This window comes from Eschrichtius robustus, chromosome 1, assembly GCF_028021215.1.
Source record: "Eschrichtius robustus isolate mEscRob2 chromosome 1, mEscRob2.pri, whole genome shotgun sequence".
NCBI lineage: Eukaryota > Metazoa > Chordata > Mammalia > Artiodactyla > Eschrichtiidae > Eschrichtius > Eschrichtius robustus.
The window spans coordinates 25,438,164-25,460,784 of record NC_090824.1 but is presented as its reverse complement, the minus strand read 5'-3'; the positions used below and the strand labels follow the sequence as shown (position 1 = coordinate 25,460,784).

Genomic DNA, 22,621 nt, shown 5'->3' with positions numbered 1-22,621 from the left:
AATAAAAGCACCTGGCACAGGTTACAGAATGCATTTTCAGCTCATGGCAGCTCTCCAGCCCTGTTATTCACTCCCCAAGCACGTGTGGATGTTGCCTAGTGGGTCTAATAGGCCTCAGCTCTGGAGACAATGGCTCTATCTAGGACACCATCTCATTAGACTAAGAAAGGGTAATGTGGGCAGCAGAAGCCCTATTGCCTAAGTGTGACTCTCCAAATTTCCATCACATCATATAAATCTTCTGTCCACTCTCACGGTTGTAATTCCATAAGAAAATGTACATCTTCTAGTTCAGAAAACGGAATCAGTTGATTATCAGTAAATAGACACATATACCTGTTCCTAAATTTAACTTTAAAAAAATCAGTGTTTGTAGAGAGGAAAAAGAAACACCAATAAATAGTATTCCTTATTTATTCTAGCATAAGAAAAAAATACTCTTCACTCCAAATGTGAAAAATATAAAAAGCAAATAAGAGCTGGACTTCAATATGCTATCAGAACAGTGGTACCTTTGAGAAGAGGTTTAATTAAAAGCTCCATATGGAAACAATTTAAGATTGAATTTCAGCTGAGCGAACCCAGTAACTGTTTATTCCCCTGACCTCTGATACAGGATTTATTAATTTAAAACAATACATGACTTACTAAGATCACAAAGTAAAGGATATTCAGAAGAACATGATATTTTTCATCAATTAAAAAAGAAAATGAATAGAGACAGAAAAAAAGCCACCGTAGCCCAAAGGGATCTAGATAACAAGATTATGACTGATACCACACCAGATATCTCAGATGAATGGGTTTTATTTATATAAAAGGTAAAATTATGCGACTTCCCTGGTAGTCCAGTGGTTAAGACTCTGTGCTTCCAACGTAGGGTGCCCGAGTTCAATCCCTGGACGGGGAACTAGATCCTGCATGCCACAACTAAAAGAGCCCACATGCCGCAACTAAACATCCCGCATGCCGCAACGAAGATGCTGTGTGCCGCAACTAAAGACCCGGTAGAGCCAAATAAATAAATAAATAAATATTAAAAAGAAAAAAAAGAGATAAAATTGTAACTAGAAACTGCCGGTCATGATGTGGGGGTTACCTGGTTAGATTAGGAATAATGAAGCATTACAAGTACCAATTGTTAACAAATAGTCTACACTTACACTGAACCTCCAGATCACAGGGTAAGATGGGTTCTTAGGGAAAAAACATGTTAATTTAGGGTTGAGTATGGCCCTTGAATAAGAGAATATTCTAGGATAGTTGTGCACCCCTGAGCTAATAAGCTTGCTCTTCTTCTTTTAAAAAATAATAGCTTTATTGAGATACAATTCACATGCCAAAAAATTCATCTTTTTAAAAGTTTACAATTCAGTGCCTCTGAGTATATTCACAGAGTTGTACAACTTTCATCACTATCTAATTTTAAAGCATTATCACCTCAAAAAATAAACCCCGTACTCATATCCTCATTCCTCCTTTCCCAGGCCCTGACAATCAGCAAACTATTTTCTGACCCAATGAATTTGCCTATTTCAGACATTTCATATAAATGTGGTCTTCTGTGTCTTCTTTCACTTAGCATAGTGTTTTCAAGGCTCATCCATGTTGTAAGGGTACAAATTCATTCGTTTGCATGAGGTTATCCAGCTGTCCAGAACCACTGGTTGAAGAAACTATACTTTCCCCATTAACTAGTCTTAGCCCCTTGTTGAAAATCAATTAGCCATAGATGTTTGGGTTTATTTCTTGACTCTTAATTCTATTCCATTGGTCTATAAGTCTATCTTTATGCTAGTACTCCACTGTTTCAATTACTGTAGCTTTGAAGTAAGTTTTAAAATCAGGAAATTTGAGTCCCCCAACTTCTATTTTCTTTTTCAACATTGTTTTGGCTATCTGGGGCCCCCTACAATTCCATATGAATTTGACGATTTCTGCAAAAAAAAAAAAAAAAGCCATTGTAATTTTGATAGGGATTGCAATGGATCTACAGATCTTGCTGTACTCCATATTAACAATATTAAATCTTCCAGAGCACGAACATAGGGTATCTTTCCATTTATTTAAATCTTCTTTCATTTCTTTCAGCAATGTTTCATAGCAATATGTAAGTCTTTCACCTCCCCTGGTTAAATTTATTCCTAGGTAGTATATTCTTTTGAATGCTCTCGTAAATGAAATATTAATCTCCTTTTCATGTGTTCATTGCCGGTGTATAGAAATACACTAATTTTTGTGTCTTTTACTTTGCAATTTTGCTGAATATATTTATTAGCTCTAGCAGATTAGTTTTTTGTGTGTGAATTGTATAGCATTTTCTATATACAGAATCATGTCACGGGGCCCATTAATAAATGAAAGATCGTTTTTATCTCATAATGTTCATGTTTACTTCCATAAAAAAATCATAAGACAAAATAACTTCAACAAACCTGTGGTTTCAAAAAATGCACTTTATGCTTAAAAAAACCTAAATGGAAGGCAAAGTCAAATAATCCTGCAAGTGGATGTTATGAGAAAAATATTAGCACTCTCAACTGGTAAACACGTTTGTTGGCAACAGAAATCTACCAAGATATACTGGTTACATCTAAATTATTTCTCTCTTTAAAAAAAAAATTATTTATTTATTTGGCTGGGCCAGGTCTTTAGTTGTGGCACGCAGGATGTTCGTTGCAGCATGTGGGCTCTTAGTTGTGGCATGCTGGATCTAGTTCCCTAACCAGGGATTGAACCCGGGCCCCCTGCATTGGGAGTGTGGAGTCTTAACCGCTGGACCACCAGGGAAGTCCCTAAATGATTTCTTGAATGTGTACAGTTATCAGGAGTAAAACCTGTTAGAAAACACAGTTAATTACTATAGCCATTGCATTTAATGATACAGATATATATTTTTAAAATTTTATTTATTTATTTATTTATGGCCGTGTTGGGTCTTCGTTTCTGCGTGAGGGCCCTCTCCAGTCGCGGCAAGTGGGGGCCACTCCTCATCGTGGTGCGCGGGCCTCTAACTATCGCGGCCTCTCTTGTTGCGGAGCACAGGCTCCAGACGCGCAGGCTCAGCAACTGTGGCTCACGGGCCTAGTCGCTCCGTGACATGTGGGATCTTCCCAGACCAGGGCTCGAACCCGTGTCCCCTGCATTGACAGGCAGATTCTCAACCACTGCGCCACCAGGGAAGCCCGATACAGATATTTTTTAAAAGGTGTGCTGAAACTCCTAAACACCCAAATAAAGTAGAGTGGAAGAAAAGTTGATATTACTGGGTTAAAAAATAATCAATGAAGAAATTCACCAGTAAGATTTTTGAGTAAAGGGAAAGAAAATCTATTGGAAAATATCCGAAAGGTATAATCAAAATAAAAAAGAAGAAAAACAAAGATACAGTATCAATAAACTGAATTCAATTTCAGTGTCAGAAGAAGATTAAGAATATACTCATACTGGTAGAAGTTTTGCTATGAAGAAATAGGGAAGAAAAATCAAAATCTTTAGCAGTTAAGAAAATTAATGTCAATTAAACTTTTAAAAACATGCATTCATAATATTCTTTAAGATTAGTAGCTCTCCAATGAATTAATATTCTGATATTTCTATCAACTGATTTTATGCAAATATGTTCTAGAGCTCTATAAACTCTCAGAAAGTAATACTTATGTACAGTCTGAAATCTTGAAGATGTTGGAGACAAGATGGTGGAATAGAAGGACTTGAGTTCACCCCCTCTCACGAAAACACCAAAATCACAAGTAACTGCTGAACAACCATCGACAAAAAACACTGGAACCTGCTAAAAAAGATATTCTACATCCAAAGACAAAGAAAAGGCCACAATGAGATGGTAGGAGGGGCGCATTCACAATATAATCAAATCCCATACCCACCGGGTGGGTGACCCACAAACTGGAAAATAATTACATGGTAGAGTTTCTCCCACAGGAATGAGAGTTCTGAGCCCCACATCAGGCATCCCGGCCTGAGGGTCTGGCATCGGAAGGAGGAGCCCCCAGAGCACTTGGCTTTGAAGGCCAGTGGGACTTGATCATAGGAACTCCACAGGACTGAGGGAAACAGAAACTCCACTCTTGGAAGGCACACACAAGGTCTCATGAGCACCAAGACCTAGGGGAAAAAGCAGTGACTACACAGAAGCCAGGGCCAGACCTACATGCTGGTCTCGGAGGGTTGCTTGGGGAGGTGGGGGGGCGGCTGTGGTGCACTGTGGGGACAAGGACACTGGTGGTGGAAGTACTGGGGAGTACTCATTGGCATGAGCTCTCTGGGAGTCTGCCATTTTGACACCAAGACCTGGCCCTACCCAACAGCCTGTAGGCTCCAGTGCCGGGACGCCTCAGACCAAACGACCAATACAGTGAGAACACAGCCCCAACCATCAGCAGACAGGCTGCCTACAGTCTTCCTGAGCCCACAGCCGCCTCTAAACACACCCCTTGACATGGCCCTGTCCACCAGAGGGACAAGACCCAGCTCTACCCACCAGTGGGCAGGCACCAGTCCCTCCCACCAGGAGGCCTGCACAAGCCTCTAGACCAGCCTAACCCACTAGGGGGCAGACACCAGAAGGAAGAGTAACTACAACCCTGCAGTCTGTGGAATGGAGACTGCAAACACATAAAGTTAGACAAAATGAGACGGCAGAGGAATAGGTTCCACAGAAGGAACAAGATAAAACCCCAGAAGAACAACTAAGTCAAGTGGAGATAGGCAATCTACCTGGAAAAGAATGGAGGCACAGACTGAGAAGGTACAAGAAATGTATTACAAAGAGCTAGAAGATATAAAGAACAAACAAACATAGTTGAACGGTACAATAACTGAAATGAAAAATACACTAGGAGGAATCTATAACAGAATAAATGAAGCAGAAGAACGGATAAGTGAACTGGAAGACAGAATGGTGGAAAACACTGCAGCAGAACAGAATAAAGAAAAAAGAATGAAAAGAAATGAGGACAATTTCAGAGACCTCTGGAACAACATTAAACACACCAACATTCGCATTACAGGGATCCCAGAAGGAGAAGAGAGAGAGATAGGGCCTAAGAAAATATGTGAAGAGATAATAGCTAAAAACTTCCCTAACATGGGAAAAAAAACAGTCACCCAACTCCAGGAAGTGCAGAGTCCCACACAGCATAAAAACAAGGAGGAACATGCTGAGACACATATTAATCAAACTGACAAAAATTAAAGGCAGAGAGAAAATATTAAAAGCAACAAGGGAAAAGCAACAAATAACATACAAGGGAATCTCCATAAGGTTATCAGCTGATTTTTTCACCAGAAACTCTGCAGGCTAGAAGGAAGTGGCACAATGTATTTAAAGTGATGAAAGGGAAAAACCTACAACCAAGAATACTCTACACAGCTAGGCTCTCATTCAGATTTGACGGAGAAATCAAAAGCTTTACAGACAAGCAAAAGCTGACAGAATTCAGCACCACCAAACCAGGTTTACAACATTGCTTAAGGAAGTTCTCTAGGTTGAAAAGAAAAGGCCACAATTAGGAACAAGAAAATTACAAATGGGAAAACTCACTGGTAAAGGCAAACATACAGTCAAGGTAGGAAATCATCCACACACAAATACGATTATCAAAACCAACAATCGTGAGGAGAGTACAAATGCAGGATATTGGAAATGCGTTTGAAATTAAGAGACCAGCAACTTAAAACAATCTTGTATATAGATAGACTGCTATATCAAAACCTCATGCTAACTGCAAACCAAAAACCTACAACAGGTACACACAAACAAAAAAGAAAGGAATCCAAACACAACACTAAAGATAGTCATCAAATAACAAGAGAACAGAAGAGGAAGGGAAGAAAAAAGACCTATGAAAACAAACCCAAAACAATTAACATAATGGTAATAAAAACATACATATGGATAATTACCTTAAATGTAAATGGATTAAATGTTCCAACCAAAAGACAAAGACTGGCTGAATGGATACAAAAACAATACTCATATACATGTTGTCTACAAGAGACCCACTTCAGATCTAGGAATGTATACAGAGTGAAAGTGAGGGGATGGAAAAAGGTATTCCATACAAATGAAATTCAAAAGAAAGCTGGAGTAGCAATACTCATATCAGACAAAATAGACTTTAAAATAAAGAATGTTACAAGAGACAAGGAAGGACACTACATAATAATCAAGGGATCAATCAAAGAAGAAGATATAACAATTAGAAATATCTATGCACCCAACATAGGAGCACCCCAATATATATAAGGCAAATGCTAACAGCCATAAAAGGGGAAGTCAACAATAACATAATAGTGGGGGAACTTTAACACCCCACTTACATCAATGAACAGATCATCCAGACGGAAAATCAATAAGGAAACACAGGCCTTAAATGACACATTGTATTTGATGGCCTTAATTGATATTTATAGAGCATTCCATCTGAAAGCAGCAGAATACACATTCTTTTCAGGTGCACATGGAACATTTCTCCAGGATAGATCACATGCTGGACCACAAAGCAAGCCTCAGTAAATTTAAGAAAACTGAAATCAAAGTATCTTTTCTGACCACAATGCTATGAGATTAGAAGTCAATTACAAAAAAAAAAAAAAAAAAACTGTAAAAAACACAAACAAGTGGAGGCTAAACTATATGCTACTAAACAAGCAATGGATCACTGAAGAAATCAAAGAGGAAATCAAAAAATACCTAGAGACAAATGAAAACACGATGATCCAAAACCTATGGGACACAGCAAAAGCAGTTCTAAGAGGGAACTTTACAGCAATACAAGCTTACCTCAGGAAATAAGAAAAACCTCAGAGAAACAACCTAACCTAACACCTAGAGCAACTAGAGAAAGAACAAACAAAACCCAAAGTTAGTAGAAGAAAAGAAATCATAAAGATCAGAGCAGAAATAAATGAAATACAGACTAAAAAAAAATATAGAAAAGATCAATGAAACTAAAAGCTGGTTCTTTGAAAAGATAAACAAAATTGATAAACCTTTAGACAGACTCATCAAGAAGAAAGGGAGAGGGCTCAAATCAAAATTAGAAATGAAAAGGGAGAAGTTACAACTGACACCACAGAAATACAAAGGACCATAAGAGACTACTACAAGCAACTATATGCCAATAAAATGACAACCTAAAAGAAATGGACAAATTCTTAGAAAGGTACAATCTCCCAAGACTGATTCAGGAAGAAGCAGAAAATATGAACCAACCAATCACAAGTACTGAAATTGAAACTGTGGTTAAAAAACTCCCAACAGGGACTTCTCTGGTGGTCCAGTGTTGAGCCTCCACACTTCCAATGCAGGGGGTGTGGGTTCGATGCCTGGTCGGGGAACTAGGATCCCACATACCATGCAGCGCGGCCAAAAAATAAATAAATAAAAATAAAAATACTTTATATGTGTGTGTGTGTGTGCGTGTGTGTGTGTATAAAAACTCCCAACAAACAGAAGTCCAGGACCAGATGGGTTTGCAGGTGAATTCTATCAAACATTTAGAGAAGAGTTAACACCTATCCTTCTGAAACTATTCCCAAAAATTGCAGGGTAAGGAACACTCCCTAACTCATTCTATAAGGCCACTATCAGCCTGATACCAAAACCACACAACGATACCACAATGGAAGAAAATTACAGGCCAGTAACACTGATGAACATGGTCGCAAAAATCCTCAACAAAATACTAGCAAACTGAATCCAATGATACATTAAAAGGACCATACACCATGACCAAGTGAGATTTATCCCAGGGATACAAAAATTTTTCAATGTCCACAAATCAATCAGTGTGATACACCACATTAACAAATTGAAGAATAAAAACTATATGATCATCTCAGTAGATGCAGAAAAAGCTTTTGACAAAATTCAACAGCCATTTATGATAAAAACTTTCCAGAAAGTGAGCATAGAGGGAGCCTACTTCTGGGAGTTGCCTGGTGGCCTAGTGGTTAGGATTCAGTGCTGTCACTGTAGTGGCCTGGGCTTGATCCCTGGTTGGGGAACTGAGATCCCACAAGCCGCATAGTGCAGCCAAAAGAAGAGGGAGCCTACCTCAACATAGTAAAGCCCATATATGACAAACCCACAGCTAACATCATACTCAATGGTGAAAAGTTGAAAGCATTTCCTCTAAGATCAGTAACAAGACAAGGATGTCCACTCTTGCCACTTTTATTCAACATAGGTTTGGAAGTCCTAGACACAGCAATCAGAGAAGAAAACGAAATAAAAGGAATCCAAATTGGAAAAGAAGTAAAACTGTCACTGTTTGCAGATGACATGATACTATACATAGAATATCCTAAAGATGTTACCAGAAAACTACTAGAGCTCATCAATGTATTTGGTAAAGTTGCAGGATACAAAATTAATACACAGAAATCTCTTGCATTCCTATACACTAACACCAAAAGATCAGAAAGAGAAATTAAGGAAACAATCCCATTTGCTGTCACATCAAAAAGAATAAAATACCTAGCAATAAACCTACCTAAGGAGGCAGAAGACCTGTACTCTGAAAACTATGTGACGTTGATGAAAGAAATCAAAGATGACACAGACAGATGGAAAGATAAACCATGTTCTTGGATTGGAAGAATCAATATTGTCAAAATGACTATACTACCCAAGGCAATCTACAGATTCAATGCAATCCCTATCAAATCACCAAGGGCATTTTTTGCAGACCCAGAACAAAAAAATCTTAAAATTTGTATGGAGACATAAAAGACTCTGAATAGCCAAAGCAATCTTGAGAAAGAAAAATGGACCTGGAGGAATCAGGCTATACTGACTTCAGACTATACGATAAAAGCTACAGTAATCAAAACAGCATGGTATGGGCACAAAGACAGACTTATAGATCAAAAGAACAGGACAGAAAGCCCAGAAATAAACCCACGCACCTAAGGTCAATTAATCTACAACAAAGGAGGCAATAATATACAATGGAGAAAAGACAATCTCTTCAATAAGTGGTGCTGGGAAAACTGGACAGTTACATGTAAAAGAATGAAATCAGAACATTCTCTAACAGCATATCCAAAAAAACCCTCAAAATGGATTAAAGACCTAAATGTAAGACCAGATACTATAAAATTCTTAGAGGAAAACATAGGCAGAACACTCTTTGACATAAATCGCAGCAATATCTTTTTGGATCCACCTCCTAGAGTAATGAAAATAAAAACAAAAATAAACAAATGGGATCTAATTGAACTTAAAAGCTTCTGCACAGCAAAGGAAACCATAATTATGAGCTCCTACTATGTGCCTGGCACTGTGGTAGGTCCTGGGGATACAGAATGAGAAAAATAGACTTAGTCCCTCCTAAAGATAGACTTAGTCCCTCCTAAAGATTTATCTAATGGTAAAGATCGCCATTAAATAATAACAGGTATAAAGAATTTCCTAGGGGAGAGTCTTAGGATTTCCAGAAATATCTAGCCAAGAGGGTTTGGGAAAACCCTTGAGCAAGTTTCTTTTGAGTGGAAATGTTAAGATTGAGTAGCAGTCAGCCAGGCAAAGGGGAGAGAAAGGTCAAGAGAGAAACTGCCACAGACAGAACAACACACAAGAAAGCTCAGAGGAGAAATGGCTAGAGTAGAAAGAGAATGTAGAGCTGTAGAGATCATAATGAGAGAGAGAGTGGAACAAGATGAAGCCAGAAAATTCCCTAGAGCCCTGATCATGCAGGGTCTGGTGGGTGATGCTAACAGTTTCGCAATTTTTTGTAAATAGCAATGTATTAAGCAGCATTGTGCACTCCCTCCTCTACTTTACCAGTAAATATCTCAGGTGCTCAAAGAACATCAGGACCAACAGATGATTTAATTTCATCTGATATACAGGCCTTCTTAGTATACGGTATATTTATATCAAAGTGAAAGTGTCTACTTACAGTATCAAGCATTTCTTTGGTATGAGCTGCCGACAGGCAAAACCTGGCTCTGGACTCAATGATTGGGGTAGCAGGAAATCCTACCACAACTACACCGATATTCCGCTTTAGCATCTCCCGTCCAAAGGCGCTGCAGAGGGAAAACAAGAAAAGAAACCAGGAAGAATAATAAAGCACACAGTACAAAGGCCTGAATGATGTAAACTCTTGGGTGATACAGGCACTAGACAGTTCTATTAGGAATTTCTTCTAACTTCTATGAAAGTTAAAATTGACAGTTTACAAAGACTTCTTTTATTCAATCCTAAAGTGGTCTTCTCCCAAATGGTTTCCTTCAGAAAGGTGAAAGAATATTGTTGGCACAGACCAATTTTTAATAGGGCTTGCCTAAAGTAATTTGCAACTGTAGCCTTAAGGTGTCACTGACATGTAACAGTGGTTCAGAGGTTTCAAAATGAACTTGAGTTTAAAACCTGGTCCTTGAAATGTTAGGCTTGGCAGTTTAAAAAATTCTTAGGATTAAGGATGCAAAGGATCTGGACAACTTTCTGCTGGCAGAAAGGCCAAGCACTAGCCTTCCAGACCAGGCATTTTTTGGATCGACTTAAGTGTTGAGCTGCCTTTGTAATTCAGGGTTTCCTTTGGTGTTTGTGAGGCCAGCTCATCCCCAGCCTTCAGATGACCACCCAGACCACACAGTTCTTGTTTAACCCCCCATCCCAAGCCAAACTCGTGGCATGTGACCTTACTCTACATCTGTATCTTGCCTAATTAACACAATTCTAACTTTCATGTAAATTTTGTTATTTACTAAATTATGTTATTCTTTGTCCTTTTCTCTTGTTGACCTACCTTATTCCTTTTTGACTTTTCCCTTATCTGTTTAAAGCATTTGTTTGAGAATAAAAAAATTCCACTCACTTTAGTAATAGCACCAGCTTTCCCCACTCCTAGTAACAGTACATCCTCTTCAATGTATTTCCTTTGTGTCAGGCCAAGTCCTGCATCTTTAGCACATGCTCCCGAACTGTCTAGTGCTTTATTCCAATTCTGCCTTACTCTCTCTAAATCTTAATTATAATGTACAAAGTCAGTTTCACCTGTATAGAATAAATTAGACACAGTCCTCTCTAAAGAAAGGGTTCTAGACTAAGTCAATCCTCCAGAACAGGTAACTTTTTGAGTTTATTTATGATGATAATTCCATTTAAAGAAGAATGAGGGAAATCCTACACCTCTGCTTTGGTGTAGGATTCCATCATTTCCTCCATCTCCTCTGAAGGCCATAATGCCAATTGCCCATATGACTTCCTACTGGAAACTAAACTCCTCTTTTTCCCTCAATGAGCACCCTTTCCCAATATCCCCCCTTCATTAACTTTGGAATCACCATACTTCCAGGTTCTCTGATTTAATTTTCCCTCCTATATTCACTTTAATCAACATTTACTGAGTGCGAGGGGCTGTGGTGGGCACTGGGGATTCAAAGATGAATAAAAATATTTGCTCCTTTGATGAGTTCCATTAAACCTGAGAAATGATCCTTACTCAATTTTATATTTACAATCCAGCCAAAACTCACAAATCTGAAAAGATGTGCCTTTTTTACTGAACCTATACTAAGCAGATGACTCCTTTATTTTATTTTTTAAATAAATTTATTTATTTATTTATTTTTGGCTGTGTTGGGTCTTTGTTGCTGCGCACGGGCTTTCTCTAGTTGCGGCAAGCGGGGGCTACTCTTCGTTGCGGTGCGCGGGCTTCTTGCTGGGGTGGCTTCTCTTGTTGCGGAGCACAGGCTCTAGGTGCGTGGGCTTCAGTAGTTGTGGCACGCGGGCTCAGCAGTTGTGGCTCGCGGGCTCTAGAGCTCAGGCTCAGTAGTTGTGGCACACGGGCTTAGTTGCTCCGCGGCATGTGGGATATTCCTGGACCAGGGCTCGAACTCGTGTCCCCTGCGCTGGCAGGCGGATTCTTAACCACTGCGCCACCAGGGAAGTCTGACTCCTTTATTTTATATCTCTCGTGCACTTTTGCACATAATTATTTTGCAAATAATTAGATTTGTCCACTTCTTATCTGCTTTTCAAATATATTTTGGTTTCGTTATACATCTGTACTTCTCAAATACACTGACAGCTATTCCAGGGCAAAGATTTCCATTATATACACCTTGCACAAGCCAGACAGGCTGGTGTAAAGTGCACATCTGGTAACTGTGCAAAAACACGGCTGACCTCATGGCTCACTGTTCCCCCTTGGGCACTGCACTTCAGCTCCACTCACCTCCTGCTAGTCTTCCATCAGCTAAGTATGTTCCTGCATTGTGGCCTTTGCACAGGAGCTTCTTGCTTCAAGTGGCTAACTTGCTCAGCTAGTTCAAGCTCAGATGTCATCTTCCCTTACCACTGAGGCTCTCCAGGGTGACCACCCCATTTAATACTGTAATCTGCCCACCCACAGTGCACTCTCAAACCCCATATCCTGCTCTATTTTTTCCTATAGCCCTTAACACCTTCTGGCATATTACATAATTTCCTTATTTATTACGTTTGTCCGACTCTTGCCCCAGTAGAGCATAAACTCCACAAGGACATGGATTTTTCTGTGTTTTGTTCACTGATCTCAATCCCCCAGAAGAGTGCATTAAACTCAAATGTTTGTTTAAGGAAAGACTAACAAGTTAACATATTTTACAAATTGGAATCCACTTGTTTAATCTACGGCAGATCTAGCAAACGAAGGTTAACATAATGAGGCCAAGACAATTTTACCTAACAAAATATATAAGCCTGGTCTCACATCATGGTAAACCTTAAGTCTAATAAGAGGGCAATCTGTAATCTGCAAAAAGGTACCCAATTTTGGCTGGCATGTAGAGCATCAGAGGCACCACTGGAGAATCTTCATTTCCATAGATGATGAAGCCCATATTTTTCAGACGTCTCCTGAAATATCTGACGTTTTCAGCTAACTGATGTATACACTCTTTGCCTGGAAAATCATGGGGAGGGAAACAAAATAATACGAAGAATGAAGAAGTGGAAAAAGACAGCAATCTCCTCCATCTCTATTCTATCAATCAATTCTATGTTTTGTTTCTTCCTTTCCCATATAAAATATTTTTGCACAGTAAACTGTATGGAATATAAGTAGAAACAAATATATCTTGCGTTTGTATTCTGTCATAGTAGGTGTTGATAGCAGATTTTATAGTAATGTACAAAATAAAGTTTAATGACCAGTATTTCCATGGCACATTAGCATCTTCAAACATTTTCATTGATACTACCTCATTTAACACTCTACCACCCCTTTACAGTAGTTTGGATAATTATTATCATTTTCACTTTATATATTAGGAGACTCACAAAGGTTGTGACTGGCCTACAGTTACACAATAATGAGTGGCACAGTTGACTAGAAGACCAGAGACAGAACCATTCAGAGCCCCACATTTTCCTCTTAAGAGTTTGAGTTTATGTTACCATTTCCCTAAAACTTCTACCAGACAACAATAGCACACACATATAATAATGTAAAAATCATATTTTTAATCCTACTTTGTTCATCTTCCCTAAAACACAAATGGCTTAAGACACACATTTCTCTAACTGCTGATTGACTAAATATGTGGCCTGGTTTTGACTTTATGGTAGGTCAGTCTATGAACAGATGTCCAAAAACAATCGTTCTGTTACAGAGAGCAAGATATAAATTCAAAAGATCAGCTTGCAAAGGGCTAAGAACTGTTTTATGGTTTTCTAAATCACAAATACTCACAAATAAGAAAAGGCTGCAGTCATTTTCACATATATTAGAAAGCCAGCAAATTCATATTTTAAAAAATACAACCATACAGCTCAAAGGTAAGCTAATCAATTGCAAATACAGGTGACTAACAAATGTCCTTAGAATCAAAACACTAACATATCCGTCATTGATGGGAAACTACTCTAGATAAGTTTGCTACAAATAACCCCAAATTAATCCTCGTTATGTAAATAATTTCAAGTTGACCAGAGAAGCACATACAAGCTTAGATTAGTTTAGTGTGAACACTGAAGAACATCACTTATGACATACATCTTACACATATTAAAGCAGACATTAAAGTATGTTAAGTTTATGTTGACAGTTGATGAGCCACGTACTCTAATTTTCCCCTAGAAATACCAACACATGCTTACTCTACATTTAGAATGAGAGACTTCCACTTCCAGCCCTGAAAGAGTACCAGGAACCGGATTTTCTTTTCTGCTTGTAAACAACAGAAAGCTGGACAGAGTATATTACAAAATGGTTTTCAGACATTGGGCCCCAGGCAGTGGAGGACTGTGCTGCTGGAGAGAAGGGAAAACAGAAGCGAGTCTCTGGATTGTCCCCATACCACCTGGAGACAGGTCCCGGGCTGCTCCAGGAGTGGGGACCTAGCCTTGTCAGTCGACGACGTCAGATTTTGGAGTTGGGGAGGCTAAGGTGGCTAGAATTTACTGGGCACAAAACAGGAGCGGAGGAAGGTGCACAGAGAGACCTTTGGGGGTCTACAGAAGAGCATTTGGCAAAGTGCTGATCTGAACATGTATGAGAAGAAGCTATGAGGGGCTGGAGAAAGCTCCAACAGAAAGCAGCAGACTGAACAATTCCCAGCACTCATACAGTTGGGAATAGCTTCTATTTTCACCAACCAAAATGGAAAGACCTCAGAATCACATTAGTAGTGGAGCTAAATTAGCCCTAGACTAAAAGTTGCTCTGGCCCACCCTAACACCCCTTAAAAGCAAGTCTTAAAAGGATCCAATTGATTCCAAGAACAAAGTCCAACATTATTACCTAAATGAATACAAAATGCAGCCCCTAGTAATGTAAAATTCACAATGTGTGATGTATAATAAAAAATTCTAGGCATTCAAAGAAACAGGAAAATATGACCCACCAACTAGGAGAAAGGTCTATCAACAGAAACAGACCAGAAATGACAGAATATTAGCAGACAAGGATATAAAAATGCTATTATAAATATATTCCATACATTCAGAAAAGTAGAAGAAACATGATGAAGAGAGAAAGAAAATACATAAAAAGGGAACAACTGATACATGCAAAAATGATGAATCTCAAAAGGATTATGTTAAATGAAATAAGTCAGACACAAAAGACTATACTCTTGTGAATTCATTTATAGGAAATTCTTAAAAAGATATAATTACAATGATAGAAAACAGATTAGTGGTTGCCAGGGAATGGAGAGAGGACTGACAGCAGAGCGGTATGAAGGTGACTTTTCAGGGGTGACAAAAACATTCTACACTTCAGTTATGGTATGGTTACATGACTGTATACATTTGTCAAAACTCATGGAATTACACACTTAAAATTGGTGAATTTTATTGCATATAAATGATATTAAAGATTTTTAGAAACTGAGTGACACATTTGCTAATTTAGTGTACATTAATTTTTCCTATACCACTTACTATTTTACAACTTGCTACCTTTTTCTTATCACAAACCAACTACCTTTTGTTAAAATATTTTTTTCTTATTTCAAGATTATCAAGAAAAATTATCAAGGAAAAGAAGAAATGCTAAGAGATTTAGACCTTACCTTTTCCACCTATGGCTATATCATTCTAAGCAAGTTCTCTGTAACAAAAGGAAGTGGAAATCTCAGTCTCACCATTCATTGTCATCTGTTCCTTGACAAGAAGAGTCCCAAAAGAAAATACATCTAAAATAACATTCATAGGCAAAACTGGAAGATACTGAGAATAGGCATTTAAAATTCCCAACTTACATATCCTTATTATTGCTGAATAGTATTCCTTACCAAAGATATACCACAATTTGTTTACCCATTTATGTGTTAATGGACATTAGAGTTGAGATTACCAACTTTCATTTTGGCAGTTATAAAGTTCAGATTTAAAAGAATTCTCTCTGAGGGACTTCCCTGGCAGTCCAGTGGTTAAGACTCTGTGCTGTCAATGCAGGGGGCACAGGTTTGATCCCTGGTCAGAGAACTAAGATCCCACATGTCACGTGGTGCAGCCAAAAAATTAAAAAAAAAAAAAAAAAAAAGAATTCTCTCCTAAATAGAGGATGTGGATAAAAGGAACCCTTGTACACTGCTGGTGGGAATGTAAATTGGTGCAGACACTATGGAAAATAGTATGGAGGTTCCTTAAAAAACTATTGATAAAAATAGAACTACCATATAATCCAGCAATTAATTCCACCTCTGTGTATATATTTGGAAAAAAAGAAAACACTAATTCTAAAAGATATATGCGCCCCAATGTTCACAGCAGCACTATTTACAGTAGCCAAGACATGAAAGCAACCCAAGTGTCCATCAACAGATGACTGGATTAAGAAGATATGGAATATTACTCAGCCATAAGAAAGAATGAAATAATGCCATTTGCAGCAACAGGGATGGACCTAGAGAATATTATGCTTAGTTAAATAAGTCAGGCAGAGAAAGACAAATACTATATGGTATCACTTATATGGGCATATATCTGGAAAAGACGAAAACTCTAATTCTAAAAGATACATGCACCCCAGCATTCACAGCATTATTTACAACAGCCAAGACATGGAAGCAACCTAAATGTCCATCGACAGATGAATGGACAAAGATGTGTGTGTGTGTATACATACACACAGTGTACACACACACACACACACACAGTGGAATATTACTCAGCCATTAGAAAAAAGAACTAATGCCATTTTCAGCACCATGGATGGACCTAGAGATTATCATACTAAGTTCAGACAGAGAAAGACAAATATCATATGATATCACTTATATGTGGAATCTAAAAAATTGATACAAATGAACTTATCTACAAAACAGAAATAGACTTACAGACTTAGAAAACAAACTTATGGTTACCAAAGGAGAGAGGGAAGGGGGGAGGGACAAATTAAAAGTATGGGATTAACAGATATAAACTACTACACATAAAATAGATAAGCAAAAGAATTTACTGTATAGCACAGGGACTTATACCCATTATCTTATAATAACCTATAATGGAATATAATCTGCAAAAATAATGAATCACTGTGCTATACTCCTGAAACTAACACAATATTGTAAATCAACTATACTTCAATAAAATAAAATTCTCTCCTAAATATTTATTTAAGCATCCTAGTCATGCCCAAATAAGGGAAGAATTACTATAATTAGCAACTAACAGCTCAGTTTCATTTGATTCTAACTGCTTTAGGTGGATATGGTAAAAGAATGTACTACAGTTGACCCTTAATCCACATATAATTTATAGTCGGTCCTCCATAGCTGAGGTCTCTCTGAATCTGCAGATTCAACCAACCAGGGACCACGTAGTACTGCAGCATTTACTGTTGAAAAATATCTACATGTAAGTGGACCCGGGCAGTTTAAACCTCTGTTGTTCACAGGTAAACTGTATTTATACTTTATACACAAAGAAACAGGCCCATAAATGTTAAACTACTTTCTCTAAGGCCTTTCATTCAGTAGGAGGAAGATCAAGGTTCTGACTCCCGTTTAGTGCTTTTTCTTCTACACCACAGCAAGAAATTATGTACTTTTCAAACTTTAAAGTGTTTAACCCTTTATTGGGTAACAATATCTGTATTTTACTTTTTAAACGGCACTTACTAGCAAATGAATAGGATAGGGATGAATGGGTGAAGGAGCCTAAGACACAGGGCAAGTATGAGACAAGTGGAAAGTAGTTCTTCCAATAAACTCATCTGGAAAAGCAAACTGCAATCATCACTGGTGAGTAGGGAATAAAGACTGAGGGGAAGAATCAAGACCAGTGCTGGAGAAAGAAGCAAACTAAATTAGAAATAGAGGTCATAGTGAATCCCAGAAATTAAGTGGTCTGTTTATCCAACAAAACTACTAGGCTGAACCATGAAACTGCCAATATTTGACTATTTTTGACCTTAAAAAGGCGATTTCTTCTGATTCAACCTAATAATTTCAAAGATAATAAAAGGAAAAGCAGCCAAGTTAAGTTACTTACAAATCAGTAAGCTTTTGCAGTTATACATATTGGGAAAGGGGTTGTCCCTTATTCCTGAGGTGACACTGAATTTTAAAGACAACACTGTTACCAATTTTGAATTAAATATCATATAAAATACCAGTTAATATTAATACAAGAAGCATGGTACTTAAGTCCAATCTGCTACCTCAGTTCTAAAGAGTTTTCTTACTGCAGAGCTGCAGCAAGTATCTGGTCTAACACGAATTTAAAAACAAAGAAAGGTTAGCCTTGTTAAAAAAAAAGATACTGGGCTTCCCTGGTGGCGCAGTGGTTAAGAATCTGCCTGCCAATGCAGGGGACACAGGTTCGAGCCCTGGCCCGGGAAGATCCCACATGCCGCGGAGCAACTAAGCCCGTGCACCACAACTACTGAGCCTGCGCTCTAGAGCCCGTGAGCCACAACTACTGAGCCCACGTGCCACAACTACTGAAGCCTGAGTGCCTAGAGCCCGTGCTCCGCAACAAGAGAAGCCACCACAATGAGAAGCCCGCACGCCAAAACGAAGAGGAGCTCCCACTCGCCACAACTAGAGAAAGCCCGCGCACAGCAACGAAGACCCAGTTCAGCCAAAAATAAATAAATAAATAAATTTATTAAAAAAAAAAAAGATACTAACTCTTAAAAGGTCTTTATCCTTGCCTCAGAGAGAACACAGATGGTAATATAAGAGGTCAGCATTCTTCTCTACTTTTCAAACATAAATCTTTACTTTTAAGGGTGATAAAAAGCGTAAAAGCAATTTAGAGAAAACCTCTGTACTGATTCTCTTGAAGTTCACAAATGAACCTTACTGTGCTGGCTGTCCTTTTGGAATTCCTTAACACAATCTGTTAGAATGAAGCCATTTTTAGAATCTCTTCAATTAGAACCTACAGCCTGGCATGAAAGAGAGAAAAGTAAACACGTATGTGTAGTTAATGTCCCAGAAAATGTAGCAGGTAACTTTAACTGGTCATTTTTTAGTCCTCAACTTCTTGTAATAAATTTTATGCTAAGGAGGGAAGTAATGAATATGATGGATCAATAGGTTGTGATGGTATCATTAGTTTTAAGAAATAATGATGGCATCATTATTTCTTTTAAGAAAATAGAAAGCCTAAAAAGGGTGGAAGATGGAGGTAGAAGGAACAGCACAATTATCTATGTATTGATAACCATTATATATTGATAACTTTAAATCACTTTTACAATACAGAATTACATAGAGAGTTATACTTATTAACCACTGCTAAACAGATTTTGCAGTTGTACTAACTGCATTCCAGACATTTTCAAAAGAAATATTTTTACCAAGTCTTAATCCAGATTTCTCAGGGTTCTCAGGCTTGTAATCTTAGGGTTTGAAGGAACTACTCCGTTATTACTCAAAATTCTGTAAGCCCTCCAAGACAGTTATTAATCAGAACAGATGGTGTTCTATGAGATAAAAATTTTCTTAAGTCTCAGGGCCAGTTAAAAAGAAAAAAAAGATAAGATCTATGCACAAAGCAAGAAATACAAAAGGCAGCAGACATTTTGTCTTAAACGGCATTAGTGTTAACTACTCAAAACTCAGGCTTCAAAAAATATAGCAAGTACTCATCTGTTTACACAGCAATATAACTTTCAATTTAGCTGATGAGCTTTTATATAACTTATAATCAGCAAAATGAGTTTGAGTCTGCAACTTCAAAAAAAACATTTCCAGTGTTAACCGAAATCTTTCAAAATAAAGGACACAAATATGAATGATGTTCAGTCAGAGTTGATCCCCTAACTCACATTAGACTCCATTACACAGCTCCTAATCTTCTTAGATTTCCTGGATATGCTGATATAATCTGCATTCCTGGGAAAAATAAAATTACTGCTACTCCTCAGACTTATACTTTCCAATTAATCATAATGGGCTAGAAGAATTTGAAACTGAAGAGCTTCTTCCCCCTCCCCGCTTCTTCTTAAAGGTCATAATATCAAAGCACATACGGGTTTTCTCAGTTTAGGGTCCCCAAAACAGAATAGATAGCCCCAAGAATGGTTTCAGTTAGCTTTCAGCGTTAATTAGGAGTTATGGGACATAAGGCAGGATAAAATATGGAAAAATACTACCCATCACCTTCTTCTAATTTATACTATCAAAGACATTACATTTTGGATATTTCACATAATATCTCTTTAATACTTTATGTCTAAGAATTGAACTTAACTATCAATCTTTCAGTTTACTCATCTGTCCAAAGTCTTATGTTTACTATTTGGAAGGTTACTTTTTCTAATATTTTACTTTGGTTGGACTACACTGCAGAGTGAAAAGGAACATGTTTCACTCCTGTGGTTTTTCTCTTGAAAAGCATCTTCTTTAAAAAATAGAATAAACTCAGACATCCTCAGTGTTTACTCTGCCTATGTTAAACACGTGTCTCCACTGATATCTAAAACTGGAGCTTATATCTTGAAGACCTCTTATACAAGTCTTTATAGTATCAGGTAACTCAAATCACATGCAAACTATGTTTTCAAAGGCTATTTCCAAAGTAATTATGGAAGCTTCTAGTACTGACTCCCTTTAAAGCAAAGAAACTATGTAACATAGTAAGCACAGTGCCAGGCTCAATAAATGCTTCTTCATTTTCCTTTTGCCGGTAAAGCAATTTCTAATCAGGGGAAAATTATATTTAGCTTCAGTTATTGTATCTCTAAATATTACCAAGTCAACTACTAACCAGCCTTACTTCCTGATAAGATACTACTTTATAGTCTTCCATAAGTGAATGGATGAACGTGTTGATTTATATTAATTTAAATGAACTTGGCATTCTCTTGCACTAGTGGTGCTATATCTAAATCCAATATTAGGACAACAGCTCCATCTCCTTCTCAGCTGGAAATACTCTGGGCTTATGCAAAGGAGGAGTTAGGTGTGCCTTAATTACTGCCGTTATAGCAGCTCCAAGAACTGTAAATAGTTGGCATGGCAGAAAATCTCAGATGCAATCACAATGACACTTTCAAAAGAGACAAGTAAACCTGGGCTAAGAAGAATAATTCAAATTCCTTTCATGCTCAACACTTAAAATCACAGCATCTTTCATACACCACATCAGTAACTTCTGAGAAGAAGAACAGACTATTAGCAGACTTTCTCACCACTCCCTTTTGGAAACAGAGGCAACTTTAAGAATTATTTTGCAGCTGAGGAAACTAACACCCGAAGAGGTTATGTAACTCCAAGTGGAAGAACCAGGATTTGAACTCTCTGATTCTTCTGGTTTCAGACTGTTGTCTTAACCACTACTCATTGATCCACTTTGGCTTCTATATTAAGTACAACTGACTAAAAGGAAATATTAGGAATAAAACGCCTAGGAATAAACCTACCTAAGGAGGCAGAAGACCTGTACTCCAAAAACTGTAAGACACTGATGAAAGAAATTGAAGATGACACGGACAGATGGAAAGATACACCATGTTCTTGGATTGGAAAAATGAATACTGTCAAAATGACTATACTACCCAAGGCAATCTACAGATTCAATGAAACCACTATCAAACTACCAAGGGCACTTTTTGCAGATCTAGAACAAAAAAAATCTTAAAATTTGTATGGAGACACAAAAGACCCTGAATAGCCAAAGCAATCATGAGAAAGGAAAGCGGACCTGGAGGAATCAGGCTCTCTGACTTCAGACTATACTATATAAGCTACAGTAATCAAAACAGTATGGTACTGGCACAAAGACAGACTTACAGATCAATGAAACAGGATAGAAAGCCCAGAAATAAACCCATGCACCTATGGTCAATTAATCTATAACAAAGGAGAAAAGACAAGCTCTTCAATAAGTGGTGCTGGGAAAACTGGACAGCTACATGTAAAAGAATGAAACCAGAACATTCTCTAATACCATACACAAAAATAAACTAAAATGGATTAAACACCTAAAATAAATGTAAAATCAGATACTATAAAACTCTTAGAGTAAAACATAGGCAGAACATTCTTGGACATAAATCACAGCAATATCTTTTTGGATCCACCACTTAGACTAATGAAAATAAAAACAAAAATAAACAAATGGGACCTAAATAAACTTAAAAGCTTGTACACTTGAAACACTATGTATAACTGAATCACTTTGCTGTACACCTGAAACTAACACAACATTGTAAATCAGCTATACTCCAATATAAAATAAAAATTAAAAATAAATTAATTCTCTGGCTCTGCTCTCAGGAAAAGACGTGGTGCCCAGAGACTTCCTTTCATCCTGCATTCTTCTTCCCAACTTCCACTGTAAGATTTCTGTCATCCCCCATCTTCCAAAAGGGGGCATACTACAAAATTTGGGTCAACCATTGCCAATGTTTCTCAATAAGACTGCTATTGGCATTTGGGGCATTTGGGGCATTTGGGGCATAACAATTCTTGGTTGTTAAGGCTGTCCAGTGCCCTGCAGAACATTTAGAATCACTGGCCTCTTGGCAATAAATGCCAATAGCATCTCTCCATAGCCCAGTCTGTGACAATCAAAAATGCCCCTAGACTTTTCCAAATGTGACTTAGGAAGGCAGCACTGTTGCTGGTTGGTTGAGAACTCCTATTGGTCCTGTTATTTCTTTATAGGAACCATGGATTTCTTTTCTCTTGTATCCTTAAA

The 22,621-nt window shown here is 37.8% G+C and overlaps 1 protein-coding gene across 1 annotated transcript in view; it reads right to left on the bottom strand.

The window, feature by feature from the left end:
• SPTLC2 (serine palmitoyltransferase long chain base subunit 2) overlaps positions 1–22,621 on the bottom strand; it is a 117,021-nt gene that overhangs the window by 6,925 nt on the left and 87,475 nt on the right. Inside the window, exons 10-11 of the mRNA XM_068541985.1 lie at positions 12,785–12,920; positions 9,930–10,059 (exon numbers count right to left, since the gene is read on the bottom strand). Of these exons, the coding sequence (XP_068398086.1) occupies positions 9,930–10,059; positions 12,785–12,920 (266 nt within the window). The remainder of the gene's footprint in view (positions 1–9,929; positions 10,060–12,784; positions 12,921–22,621) is intronic.